The sequence below is a fragment of the Myotis brandtii genome, unplaced genomic scaffold, assembly GCF_000412655.1.
Source record: "Myotis brandtii unplaced genomic scaffold, ASM41265v1 scaffold882, whole genome shotgun sequence".
Classification (NCBI taxonomy): domain Eukaryota; kingdom Metazoa; phylum Chordata; class Mammalia; order Chiroptera; family Vespertilionidae; genus Myotis; species Myotis brandtii.
Window position 1 is genome coordinate 77351 of NW_005371607.1, and position 12333 is coordinate 89683.

General features: G+C 55.9%; 1 protein-coding gene across 1 annotated transcript in view; it reads right to left on the reverse strand.

The window, feature by feature from the left end:
* The window catches only part of KIRREL (kin of IRRE like (Drosophila)), a gene marked incomplete at its 5' end in the record, with an annotated part of 21161 nt that extends 12402 nt beyond the window's left edge, over positions 1 to 8759 (reverse strand). Inside the window, 2 exons of the mRNA XM_005884961.1 lie at positions 6687 to 6836; positions 8603 to 8759. Coding sequence (XP_005885023.1) covers positions 6687 to 6836; positions 8603 to 8759 — 307 coding nt within the window. The remainder of the gene's footprint in view (positions 1 to 6686; positions 6837 to 8602) is intronic.
* Between the last annotated feature and the right edge of the window lie 3574 nt (positions 8760 to 12333).

Genomic DNA, 12333 nt, shown 5'->3' on the forward strand with positions numbered 1-12333 from the left:
GGGGTGGGGGGGCGCTGGCCTGGCACAGAAAGGACAGAAAGGTGCTACATCCACAGTTTCTTCTGTCCATTCCCTGCTCTCGGCTCCTCTGCCCTGGGGCAGCCAGAGGAGCGAGTCTGCTACAGCAGGTCCCCAGTGGCTCTGACTCCCGTCCCTGCTGGCCCTGACCCGTCCATCACAGCCTGCAGGTTCCTCTCTCCTCAGCGCAGCTAAGACCGGGCCCCTCCCTCGCTCACACACCTTCAGTGGCGACCATCCACTGTGGGCAGGAGGTCCCAGCACCTCAGCCTGCTGCTCAGGCCTCCTCCTGCACTTGCTCACGTCCTCATCTTTGCTTTTGCCCCTTTCCTCACAGCTTCTGTTGAAGTGCTACCCATCCTATTTGCATCCTTCTTGCTGCATAAGGCCTTCCCTGCCATGTCCCCCCACTCCCGCCCCCAACATCACCTCAGTGGTCCTGGCCAGCCACCCAGAGCTCCTCACACCGTGCACCTAGTGTTTGGGTCACTGATTATCCACACCCCCACCCACTAGAATCATTATTCCTGGGAAAGCAGAGACCAGTCTCACTGATATTTACAGTCTCCAGTGCTCAGCGCGTGGCTGAAGCAGGCTCTCGCTAAGTGCTTCAGAAATTGAGATGCAGGAAATCGGGGACCCCCTCCCGGTCCTGTCCCCATGGTCCTCTACCTGCTCAGGTGAACTGGACCACGAGCACCCTGAGGGCAGGGACTGCTGCTTCTTTTATCTTAAAGCTCCAGTGTCCAGCCCAGAGCTGGGTGGTGAGCAGGTGCTCGGGGCTATTCCCTGAATCACTGAGCATGCGATTGATGGGAGAAAGGCGGACACATTTTGATTACAATCCTCTGGTCCACCGGGTGTTCACTAGGCTAAAAATGCAAAGGGTTTTGCTGGTTGTTTGCTGGGAAAGACTCAGAGGGGCTGAGGCAGTGGTCGGCAAACCGCGGCTCTTTGGCCCCTTGAGTGTGGCTCTTCCACAAAGTACCGACTTCTTCGCATGGGCCACGAAGTTTCAATCGCACTATACATGCACGCCCGCACGTGGTATTTTGTGGAAGAGCCACACTCAAGGGGCCAAAGAGCCAAATGTGGCTCATGAGCCGCGGTTTGCCAACCACGGGGTTGAGGGGACCCCACCGAGCGGCCCTGGGAGGCCCATGGAGCCAGTGGTGGGCAGGGCGTCCTGAAGTTTAGGAAACGGTGGTCTCCAGGCTGCGGTTCCAGCAGAAAGGAGTCTGTCCCAGAGTCCTGCTCTGCTCATGCGTGCGGAGTGGCAGAGGGAAAGCATGAAGTGGAGAACCAGCTGCCCTGGTTCTAAGCCCTGGCACCTCTATGTACTTGTCTTATGATCTCAGGTGACTGAGTGTCCCTCAAGACACTGAGCCTTCATTTCTTCAACACAGACATGACATGCCTGCCTCTGGGACCGCATGAAGGTCAGGCGGGCCACTGGGTATGGGCTGGGACGTGCAGGGCCCGAGATGTGGGGAATGCTGGTTTTACGAGCTAGCGAATCACCCATTGAATGCCTGGCTTCTCCTCTTTGCTCTCTGGTATACCCGGGTCCAGCGCCGGATGGGTGCAGGTTTGGAAATGGTGGAAGAAGAGAAAAGTGGGAAGATGGATAAAGAGCTGCCACTCAGGGTCTCCTGCTCCGCCCAGGGCCCTCCCAGGGCCCTCCCAGGTCACGAACGCCTGGCATCACGTCCAGGAAGGAGGTCCTGGATGAGCACAGGCCCTGGTGCCCAGGGTGTGGGACGGGAGGTGAGGGACACTCCAGACACAGGAGTCCCTCCTGCGAGCAGCCTTCCCTTCCCCGCTCGCCCTTCCCCTGCACCCGTGGCCCTTTCAGAAAGACCGTCTATTCGTCTCCTGTCACTTGCCCACCTTTCTCTTCGAATCTGGGGCAAAGAAACATAGGCTGTTAAAGTATCTGATCAGTCATAGGTGAGACAGCACATGTCTGTTTCTGAACCCATTTTTATGATTCGTGACAAATTTGCATATCAATATGTACCTATCGGTAGCCTCAGTTTCCTGGTTTGTATAATTGAAAAAAGAACATTGAGCCCTGGCTGGTGTGGCTCAGATGGCTGAGCATTGCCCTGGGCACCAAAGGGGTCGCAGGTTCGAGTCTGATCAGGGCACCAAAAACAAAAGAACATTGACACCTATTCCCTAGGGCTGTTAGCGTGAAGGGAAAATGAGGTCTGAGGTCAAGAATATGCAGGCCCCTGTGAACTCTAATGTCATCTACACTGAATGCTCATCAGGTGTCCAAGTGCCCTGTGCATATGATGTCCCTGAATCCTCAGCACCACACGTATGCCATTGCTCCTTTCATGGTAAATGCCATGACTCCCAATTTACAGAGAAGGTGCTGAGGCCCAGTGAGGTGAGCAGATGTCTGAGCTCAAGGGCAGGGCTGGGAGGCGGACCCGGCCCGCTGACCCCGAGCCCGGCTCCTCATCGCTGCACTGGGGCTGTCACCGCTGTGAGGAATGAAGGAGCCGTAGGTCTGTAGGTTTAGATGATGTCCGTGTCTGTCTGGGGGCTTGGAAGGCAGCTTTTCAAAGTCTCGCTGCAGGAAGACGGGAAGGCCATTCTGTGAAGAGGGCAGCCTGGGGTGGGGTTTGGAGGGGAGAGAGCCCTGAGGAGTAAAAAAACAAAATGGGAACAAATACAATATTTGTATTTGCATGTGGCCCACGGGCCGTAGTTTGAGGACCCCTGGTTTAGATGATGTCCGTGTCTGTCTGGGGGCTTGGACGGCAGCTTTTCAAAGTCTTACTGCAGGAAGACGGGAAGGCCATTCTGTGAAGAGGGCAGCCAGGGGTGGGGTTTGGAGGAGAGAGAGCCCTGAGGGGCATGGCTGCTGATGGGGGGGGAGGGGGCGTTGGAGGCCAGCCCCGTGCAGGGAGGCTGTTACCGGGCACGGGCCACAGTCCACACTTGACTGTCCTGCCCAGTGCCTGGGCCACAGGTTGCCCTGAGCGAAAGCTGCGTGTCCGCAGGTAAGCGGGGAGGATGTGAGGAATGTCCTGCCTTCTCATTGCCTCCTGAGACCCGCAGGTGGCGGGGAGCTTGAGGATTCGGGAGAGACAAAGAGGAAATGGAAGCGGTCAGACTAACCTTTCCTCTTTATGCCGGGGGCCTTTTCCTGCTCCCCTCGCCCGCCCAAGTCGCCCAGATGGCTACAAAGGTCCACACCCTCAGCACCAACCCTGCCCACCCGACAAGCCAGTCCGCTCTCCCACTCATGTGGCTCTGCCTCATTGGCTTGCAAGCTTTTTAACAAGTGACTCCTCCCTGCAGGGCTCCCATTTATAGTCTCCTCTTCCAGTCAGCCTTCCTGGATTGAACCAAGCCTCTGGATACCATGATAAGCCCTGTTCCTGCGATGTCTAGGGCAGTGATGGCGAACCTATGACATGCGTGTCAGAAGTGACATGCGAACTCATTTTTTTGGTTGATTTTTCTTTGTTAAATGGCATTTAAATATATAAAATAAATATCAAAAATATAAGTCTTTGTTTTACTATGGTTGCAAATATCAAAAAATTTCTATATGTGACACGGCACCAGAGTTAAGTTAGGGTTTTTCAAAATGCTGACACGCCGAGCTCAAAAGGTTCGCCATCACTGGTCTAGGGGCTTGGTTGGCCTTTCTCCATTTCTCTTTAGTCCTGTATACCACTGGGTAGGAAAGGGGAGGGAAGGGAAAGTAATCAGACCTTCTAATTCGGATGGAGCTCTCCAGGGCACCTATTCTAGCACCTAAAACCGAGGCGTCAGAAAGGGAAGTAGAAGAAGCCCACGGTTCCCCTGGAATGCCGGCTCCATGGGGCTCACACACTCTAACCAGGGGTGGAAGATGACGTCTGATCTTCCCACGCCCACCCCTGGCGGTCAACTAGCGCTTGCTCCCCAATCTCAGGCCTGCTCCTCGCGAATTCTTCCCATTCCGTCCTCACCAGAGAAGAAAAGCAAGTCATCCGCCAGCCTGCTGTTCTAGTCCTTCAGGGCCTTTGCACCCAACAGTATTGGCTGTGGGGTTCCTCCCTGGTTTGCCCAGACCCACAGCTCACAGCTCCTTGCACAGACGGCAGCAAAGCCGTAGCTGCTAAGAAAAGGCCGGCTTCATGATGCCACGTTACCGATAAGAAAACTACTGGCCAGAGGTCATGACCTCTTCTGACGCTTGGTGCAAAAATGGCCCAGGTCTCCTGACTCCCAGTCCAGGGCTCTGCCTGCCACACTCAAAGGATTCGCAAGCCTCCCCCCAACCCCAGGAAAAAACTTCCTTGTGTCCGAGCTCACTCATCTCATTACCTTGCTCCTTCCTCCTATCCCTCCTGGGGGCTCCCCCGACTTCAATGAATTCTGGTTAGAGGAAGAAAAAGAGAGGGAGCAGGGCAGATCAAACAGAGGCCGGAAAAAGGAAGGGACCGAGGTGATAACAAAAAGGAAGACAGAGGGTCACAGGCTGGTGGAGTCAGGCACAGACAGAAGCACAAGAGAGGCAGAGGCCCAGGGAGAGCCCCTGAGCTTGAAGAACAGAAAGACGGCATGCCCTGGCCAGTCAGAAAGGGAAGTAGAAGAAGCCCACGGTTCCCCTGGAATGCCTGCTCCATGGGGCTCACACACTCTAACCAGGGGTGGAAGATGACGTCTGATCTTCCCACGCCCACCCCTGGCGGCCACCTAACACTTGCTCCCCATTCTCAGGCCTGCTCCTCGCGAATTCTTCCCATTCCATCCTCACCAGAGAAGAAAAGCAAGTCGTCCGCCAGCCTGCTGTCCTAGTCCTTCAGGGCCTTTGCACCCAACAGCATTGGCTGTGGGGTTCCTCCCTCGTTTGCCCAGACCCCACAGCTCACAGCTCCTTGCACAGACCGCAGCAAAGCCGTAGCTGCTAAGAAAAGGCCGGCTTCATGATGCCACGTTACCGATAAGAAAACTACTGTCCAGAGGTCATGACCTCTTCTGACGCTTGGTGCAAAAATGGCCCAGGTCTCCTGACTCCCAGTCCAGGGCTCTGCCTGCCACACTCAAAGGATTCGCAAGCCTCCCCCCAACCCCAGGAAAAAACTTCCTTGTGTCCGAGCTCACTCATCTCATTACCTTGCTCCTTCCTCCTATCCCTCCTGGGGGCTCCCCCGACTTCAATGAATTCTGGTTAGAGGAAGAAAAAGAGAGGGAGCAGGGCAGATCAAACAGAGGCCGGAAAAAGGAAGGGACCGAGGTGATAACAAAAAGGAAGACAGAGGGTCACAGGCCGGTGGAGTCAGGCACAGACAGAAGCACAAGAGAGGCAGAGGCCCAGGGAGAGCCCCTGAGCTTGAGGAACAGAAAGACGGTGGAGCCGGAGGTCCTGCAAGAGAGGCCGGGCATGCCCTGGCCAGTTTGGCTCAGTGGATAGAGCGTCGGCCTGCGGACTGAAGGGTCTCAGGTTCGATATCGACCAAGGTCACATGCCTGGGTTGTGGGCTCGATCCCCAGTAGGGGGCGTGCAGGAGGCAGCCGATCAATGATTCTCTCTCATCATTCTTTCGGCTAAGGGCACATGCCTGGGTTGCGGGCTCGATCCCCAGTAGGGGGCGTGCAGGAGGCAGCCGATCAATGATTCTCTCTCATCATTGATGTTTCTCTCTCCTGCTTCCTTCCTCTCTGAAATCAATAAAGAAATTTATTTTTTTTTAAAGAGAGGCCGGCAGTGGAGCAGGACACTCTGGCACTGTGTGGGGGAGAGGCCCATCATCATGGAAATGGCCCTGGTGCTGCCGCAGAGGAACATGGGCCCTGTGCCCCTGGGGTGGCAGCTGAGAGACAGTGCCTCCTCCAGGACCCTCTGGTCCTGCTCCCCTGCTCCCTGAGGAGGCCTCCAGGGGAGTCTGAGGAGGAGAGTGAGTGCTGAGGGCGGAAAGGAGGCGGAGAAGGGGCGGAAGGGCTGAGTGAGGCTGAGAAGGAGCAAAGGGGGCAGGTTCTGGGGTCGGAGACAGCAGAGTGGGAGAGAGAATGGGAGAAGCTCCCTCTGCCGGGAGGGGCTGGGAGAACAGGAAGGGTCTCCACCAGCCCAGCCCTCTGCCCTGGCCCAGGGAGCCTGTGTCCTTGGACAGCCTGGGCACAGGGTGCCAGACCTCACACCCCACATGTCCCTCCAGTGGCTGCCCAAGCCCCCATTTCACTTTCTTCACCCTGGATCTGGCTCCAAAAGAAATTGAAAGAATGCCCTAGCTGGTGTGGCTCAGTGGATAGAGCGCCGGCCTGCAGACTGAAGGGTCCTGGGTTCGATTCCAGTCAAGGGCACATGCCCGGGTTGCAGGCTTGATCCCCAGTAGGGGGTGTGCAGGAGGCAGCCGATCAATGGTTCTCAGTCATCATTGGTATCCCCCCACCTGCATCATTGATATTTATCTCTCTCTCTCCCCCTCTCCCTTCCTTTCTGAAATCAATAAAAATATATTAATAAGAAGAAAAGAAGTTGAAAGAAGGAGAGGGGAGGGAAGGCTAAGGAGAGAGAGGGACATGGGGCAGGCGTGAGGCCAGGAGCAGAGGGAGAAGGAAGATGAGAGGGTGGAACAGGAGAGGCGGAGGGGCTGCCAGGTGCCAAGAGAAAGAGGCGGAGGAGTGGCTGAGGGCACCGAGGGAGGTGAGGCTATTACTGAGCACGGTGAGCTTCGCCCGCCGGGAGCGCAGCGCGGCCTCCGTGGCCTGGCATTCGTAAGAGGCATCGTCAGAGAGCTCGGCGTCTGTGATCTCCAGGTTGTACTGCCCGGCGTCCGCGGAGCCCACGACCCGGTACCGCGGCCAGGCTGCAGGGACAGAAAGGGGGAGCCCGGCGTGAGCCCATCCCCATGTGGGAGCCAGCCCGAGTGACCCGCGCTTACCCTCTGCCCGCTCCTCATCCCCACAGCAGGGTCCACACCCCACTCCCAGCCAGCGCCACCCTCCGCCCTCCCTGGGAACCCATCTCAGCGGATAGGGATGAGGTCCCAGATGTGGGTGCTGTGACGTCATAACCTCCCACAGTGAGGCTGGGGGCCATAACGCAGAGGAGGAGGGACAGGGTGGAGACAGGAGGTGGGGAGGGGGTGGAGTGGGGGAGCAGAGCACATCTCTAAAGCAGTTTGCAGAAAATGGTCCCTCATAATAATAGGAAAGACAAAAGAATAAATGTGACAACAGAGAAAGAAGAGGAAGAGAGGGGGAGATGTGGGACATTGCAGCACCGACATGAGCTCATGGGCCAGAGGAAGGCCAAGGAAGCCGAGGCCTCACCCTCACTTGCCCAGGGAGGGATGGTGAGGCAGGTCCTACCAGCTCCCTGCGGAGCCCAAAACCAGAGATCCTGTTCCCCCAAGAAGCCATGGCTGTGGCCAGTGGGCCTCAGAGAGTCGGGCTCTGTATTCAGTCTCCCTTGCTGCTGCCCAGCCCCTCACTCTCCTGCCCCCGCTCCTGTGCCCACATCAGCTCCCTCCCACTCTCTCCCTCTGTCTGCAGGCTATTGATTCTTCTCACTCCATAGCCATTGATCTCTTTCTCTCTCTCTCCCAGTTTCTTTACCTTCCTATCATCAATAGATCCACCAGACCTATCTCTTCCCTTTAATCAGATTGCTTTATACAGACAAATCTCCCCCTCCCCCCTGCATTAATACATGACACGCACAGCAAGTCATCTCAACCCCTCAGACAATAATAAACATATACAGTCCCTCCCAGACTTCGGCCCTTACACGGACGGCTTTATGGTGTTTCCACAAAGTATATTCTCTTTTGGTTCAAAACTCACAAATGCACTAATAAGGCGACAGGCCTGGGACTCTGACACTCTTTTATACGGTGGCAAGCCAAGGCCCAGACAGGTGCAGTGACCTTCCTAAGGTCACCCAGCAGGTAGGTGGCAGAAGAGCACTAGCACCAGGGCCTGGACTCCTCATCTCCTCGGCCAGGCGGCCCCTCCAAAGAATCTCTACTTACTTTGGACTTCAGGGGGTTGGGTTTGGGTTTGTTTGTCTGTTTATTTATTTCACTTATTACCAACTCATATTTGCTTCAGCACTGGCTCCAGGGCGCTTAATAAAAGCTTGTTGAATAAATAGATAAATAAGTGCTCAGGCTGATATTAAAGTGAGTTTTCAGCCTCTGAGCAGACATTGCTGGGCAGGGGCAGGGGCAGGGGCAGGAGAGAGGCTGGAGCGAAGCCAGTGGCATAAATGCGGTCTCTCTCCTGCTCTGCAGGGACCTCTCCCAGCACCTTCTGCTTCCCCTGCTTCTGCCTGAAGCAGCTCTCCTGGTTTCTGTCTGTCTGTCTGTCTGACCTCTTTTACATGAAGATCTTGTTTCTTTGGTCTCTCGGGCTCCTCGTTGTCTTTCTTGAGCGAGTACATAGGAAGAAACAAAGAAGAGCAGGGTTTGGGAAAAGCGGGGAGGAGAGGAGAGAGCCCGACCACACCCCCGAGAAGAGCCTGGAGCACAGAGAAGGGAGGCCGAGGCCGGAGTCTATCGGGGGACAGAGGGGCGGTGGGTCCACAGATGGGATCGTCAGGATGCCGGGCTAGCTGGGTGACCCCACTCACCTTTGAGTCCCTGGCCCATGCCCAGCGCCAGCCCGTCCTTGGTCCATTGCACGATCCCCGAGTAGTTGAGCAGCACGCAGGGGAGCACGGCCCGCTGTCCGGCCACTACGGTCTGATCGGCTGGCTCCTGGCTGAAGCGCGTCTGGGTCCCTGGCAAAGCCAAAGGCGGCACCGGTTAAGGAGATGCATGGGGAGAGGGGATCCACCCAGAGACAGCCACTCCCGGCTCCTGCTCCAGCCCTGCAGGCTCCTGCTCTGGCCCTGCATCGGCTGGAGAGAGAGGCCTGGGCCTTGGACCCTCCCGTCTGCCCACTTCAGCCCAGCACCTTCCCTGCAGGATGCCACACGCTCACCCTGATCCCTTCCTCCCTCCACGGTCCCCAGGAATGGTTTCAGGAGCCGAGTGCTCAGCAATCATAGGAAGTGGAACACTATTAGCAACGGCCTTGGCGACGGGGCTAGTCGAACCCTCTCAGCTTACAGATGAGGACACCGAGGTCCTAACCAAGGACACCCAGTGGGTTAAAGGCAGAGCTGGGATTCGAACCGGAATCTCAGAACTCTGGGCCCCAGGATCTTCCCTCCCACTGCCCCTCACTGACACCCGTGTCAGTCAGCGCTGGCTCACAGTGCTTACTAAAGGCTTGTTGAATTAATGAATAAATAAGTAATCAGGCTGATATTATAATGGCCGTGGCCTCTGAGCAGGCATCGCCTGGGGAGGAGGCAGAGAGAGACTGGAGCAAAGTAGGCGTAAAGCACATTCCAGTTCCAGGAAGCCCGTCACCAACGCTGCCGGTGACGGTGTGGTCCCCTTAGTCCTGAGACATGAATACACCATTGCACCCTACTTGCACATGCTCTGTGTGAGCCAATGTCAGGGAACACACATGTGCAACCATGTGGTCCCGCTCCCTATGAATGCATCCAGCGAGTGCTAAGGGCAGCTTCTATGGGGCAGGTGTGTCCACGTGTGCAGAGCTGCCTGAGTGGCCGTGTATCCAAAACCAAGTGCCTATGCCCCTGCTGCGTGGCGCACGCCCTGTCCTGTGGATGTAGTTCTGGCACATACTGTGGGAGCTGCATCCAGCCACCCGCTGGCAGCCCGGCCCGGAGCACTTGATTAGAGAACCGCAGAGTAATTGCCTTTAATGGTGGAGCCTAAGTGGAGCAGGGAATTGGACGGCAGTTTCTTCTCCCCACCACTCCCTGCGCCCGCCTGCAGCCCGCGTGCCCAGCCCAGTGGTGGGCAGGCCCAGGCACGGCGCATGGCCTCAGGAGCAGAGCCTCAGCTTCCGCGCAGGGCTGTGGGAAAGAGGGCAGAGGTGGAGGGGCTGCGGGACAGCAAGGGAGAGGTCTGGGCATCCTCCCACGTCCCCAATTTGTCACACCACTGTAACCCAAATCAATTTTCCCCAGGACGCCTTCCCCTTCTATTCCTCTGTAGCTCTCAAGTCTTTGCAGAGACCCCCATCCCAAATCCAACTGTTTCCAAACTAAGTTTTCCAAAATTTCTCTGATTCTCCATTATTTTGTGTATAAGGAAGCAAATGAAACCTGTCCCTCCCCCTTCCAAGACGCCCCTGTAAATTATGAGACAGGATCCTAGTTTGTCCTCCTCTTCTTTTTTTCCCCTCCTCCAGCTTCATTTCTCCCCTTCTTTCCAAAGCTGCTCCACTTCCAGGAAGTCCTCCAGGATTGGCCCCTTAGCTCCTTGGGCAAACAGCTTGTCCCATCACTCGGCCCTGCTGTCACAGGCCTGTCCATGGGATTTCAGATAGTCTGTGCCCATGCTTTTGTTTGTCATGGGATAGAGGGCAGTGGGTGGGTGGGGTGTCTGCCCTAACTGCTTACCAGAATGAGAACCTCTGCTCAAGGCCGAGGGCTGTGATATCTTTCTCCTCTAAATTTCCCTGCACGTTTGACATCCAAATTGGTTGCTGCACATAAAGGGACCAAGAAGAGGGGGCCGGGCCAGGAGTGACTGATGGCCAGCTTATAAGCTCATACACAGAGGAAGCATCTTTTGGTTAAGGGTGCAAATCTAGCTCTTTGGGTCTGCGGGGGATCCGGGAGTTGGAAACAGGGCTCCTCCCCCACACCCGCGAGCAGCTCCCCAACTCTGCTGACCTGGCAGTCCACCCGTGTCTTCTAAAGAGGCAAAGGATAGGCTCGCCCATATTTCCAGGGGAGGGGGTGGGTCAGGTGAGCAGCCAGCATTATTAATTCAGGCACTGTCCTCATTATTATTTAAATTTATTCATATCATTGCGCATTTCTCCAGTGTAGCTTCATGCTGCAAACTCTCCACACTCATGCTTCTCCTTCCACAGCCCCCAGAGCCCGAGTCAAGGGCTTGGGAGTGGGGCAGCCGGAGAGCCGTGGCTCGGGGATGGAATTGATATTCACAGCGCTCCTGCCTGGGGCTGGGACACCCTGGTTTCCTAGCGAAGTCTCCAAGGACAGCGAGAAGCTGGCTCCCTGTCCACTGAAGCAAGCCGGCGGCCGACCTGCAGTGGGACACTCAGCAGAAGCCCTTGGGGTCAGAGTCGGAGGCGGAGATCTTGCCGGAGGGCGGAGTCCGTGACCTTGGCCTGCCCCTCCCCTGTCTGCCTGTGTGTGCTCACCTTTGCAATGACTCCAAAGACAAGTCTGGACTAAGAGCCGCAAAGGTTCCTTTTAAGAGCACAAGCCCAGGAGACAGACGGGCTCATGGAGTGCGTCTGCCCCTTCCTAGCTGTGTGACCTCGGCCAAGTCACTTACTCTCTAAGCCTCGTTGCCCTTATTGGTGAATTAAGGGGTGCAGACACCTCCAGGAGCGCTGTGAGGACTGAATGGATGAGGCTATGACATGCCAGGGGCATTCCTGGCACGTGCCCACTAGTGGGAGCTATAACCCTTCTCTCTCCTGGGCGGGTAAGTAGAGGGACTGCTGGAACCCTGAACAGTGACATGACAAAAAGGGGTGTCCTCCTGGGGATTTGGACGTAAAATGCCCTCTGGGTTTAGGCCTGGCGGAAGCAATCTAGCCTGGAGGCTGGAGAATGGAGGCAATGATCCTGAAGAGTCCAGAGGAGGGACATGGAGGGTCTAGACCAGTGATGGCGAACCTTTTGAGCTCGGAGTGTCAGCATTTTGAAAAACCCTAACTTAACTCTGGTGTCGTGTCACATATAGAAATTTTTTGATATTTGCAACCATAGTAAAACAAAGACTTATATTTTTGATATTTATTTTATATATTTAAATGCCATTTAACAAAGAAAAATCAACCAAAAAAATGAGTTCGCGTGTCACCTCTGACACGCGTGTCATAGGTTCGCCATCACTGGTCTAGGGAATTTAACTCAATGGAAAGGCAGCCTAGATCCTGGCCGCAAACAGCCCTGAAGCCAAGACAGAATGAGACAGAGTCCAGTGCCCACAGGTTGGTCCATGATGGGGAGAAAGCCCCAGGCCTGCATGACCAGGTCCCGCGCTCTCTATTCTGCACCCTCCACACCTTTGTCACCCCTCATGCCCTTGGCCAGGCCTTTCCCAGATGGGACACTGCTCTCTCCCCCGCCTTTGGGATTCAAATAGTTACCTCTTCTGTGAAGCCCTCAGTCACTGGCCAGCGAGCCTTCAGGGCCCTTTGCATCACTTCTCGCCTCAGCTATAGAAGGTCCACACTGCACTGCTCACCCCCATCCCTGCCCTGCCCGAGGGGTGGGGACATTATATCACTTGG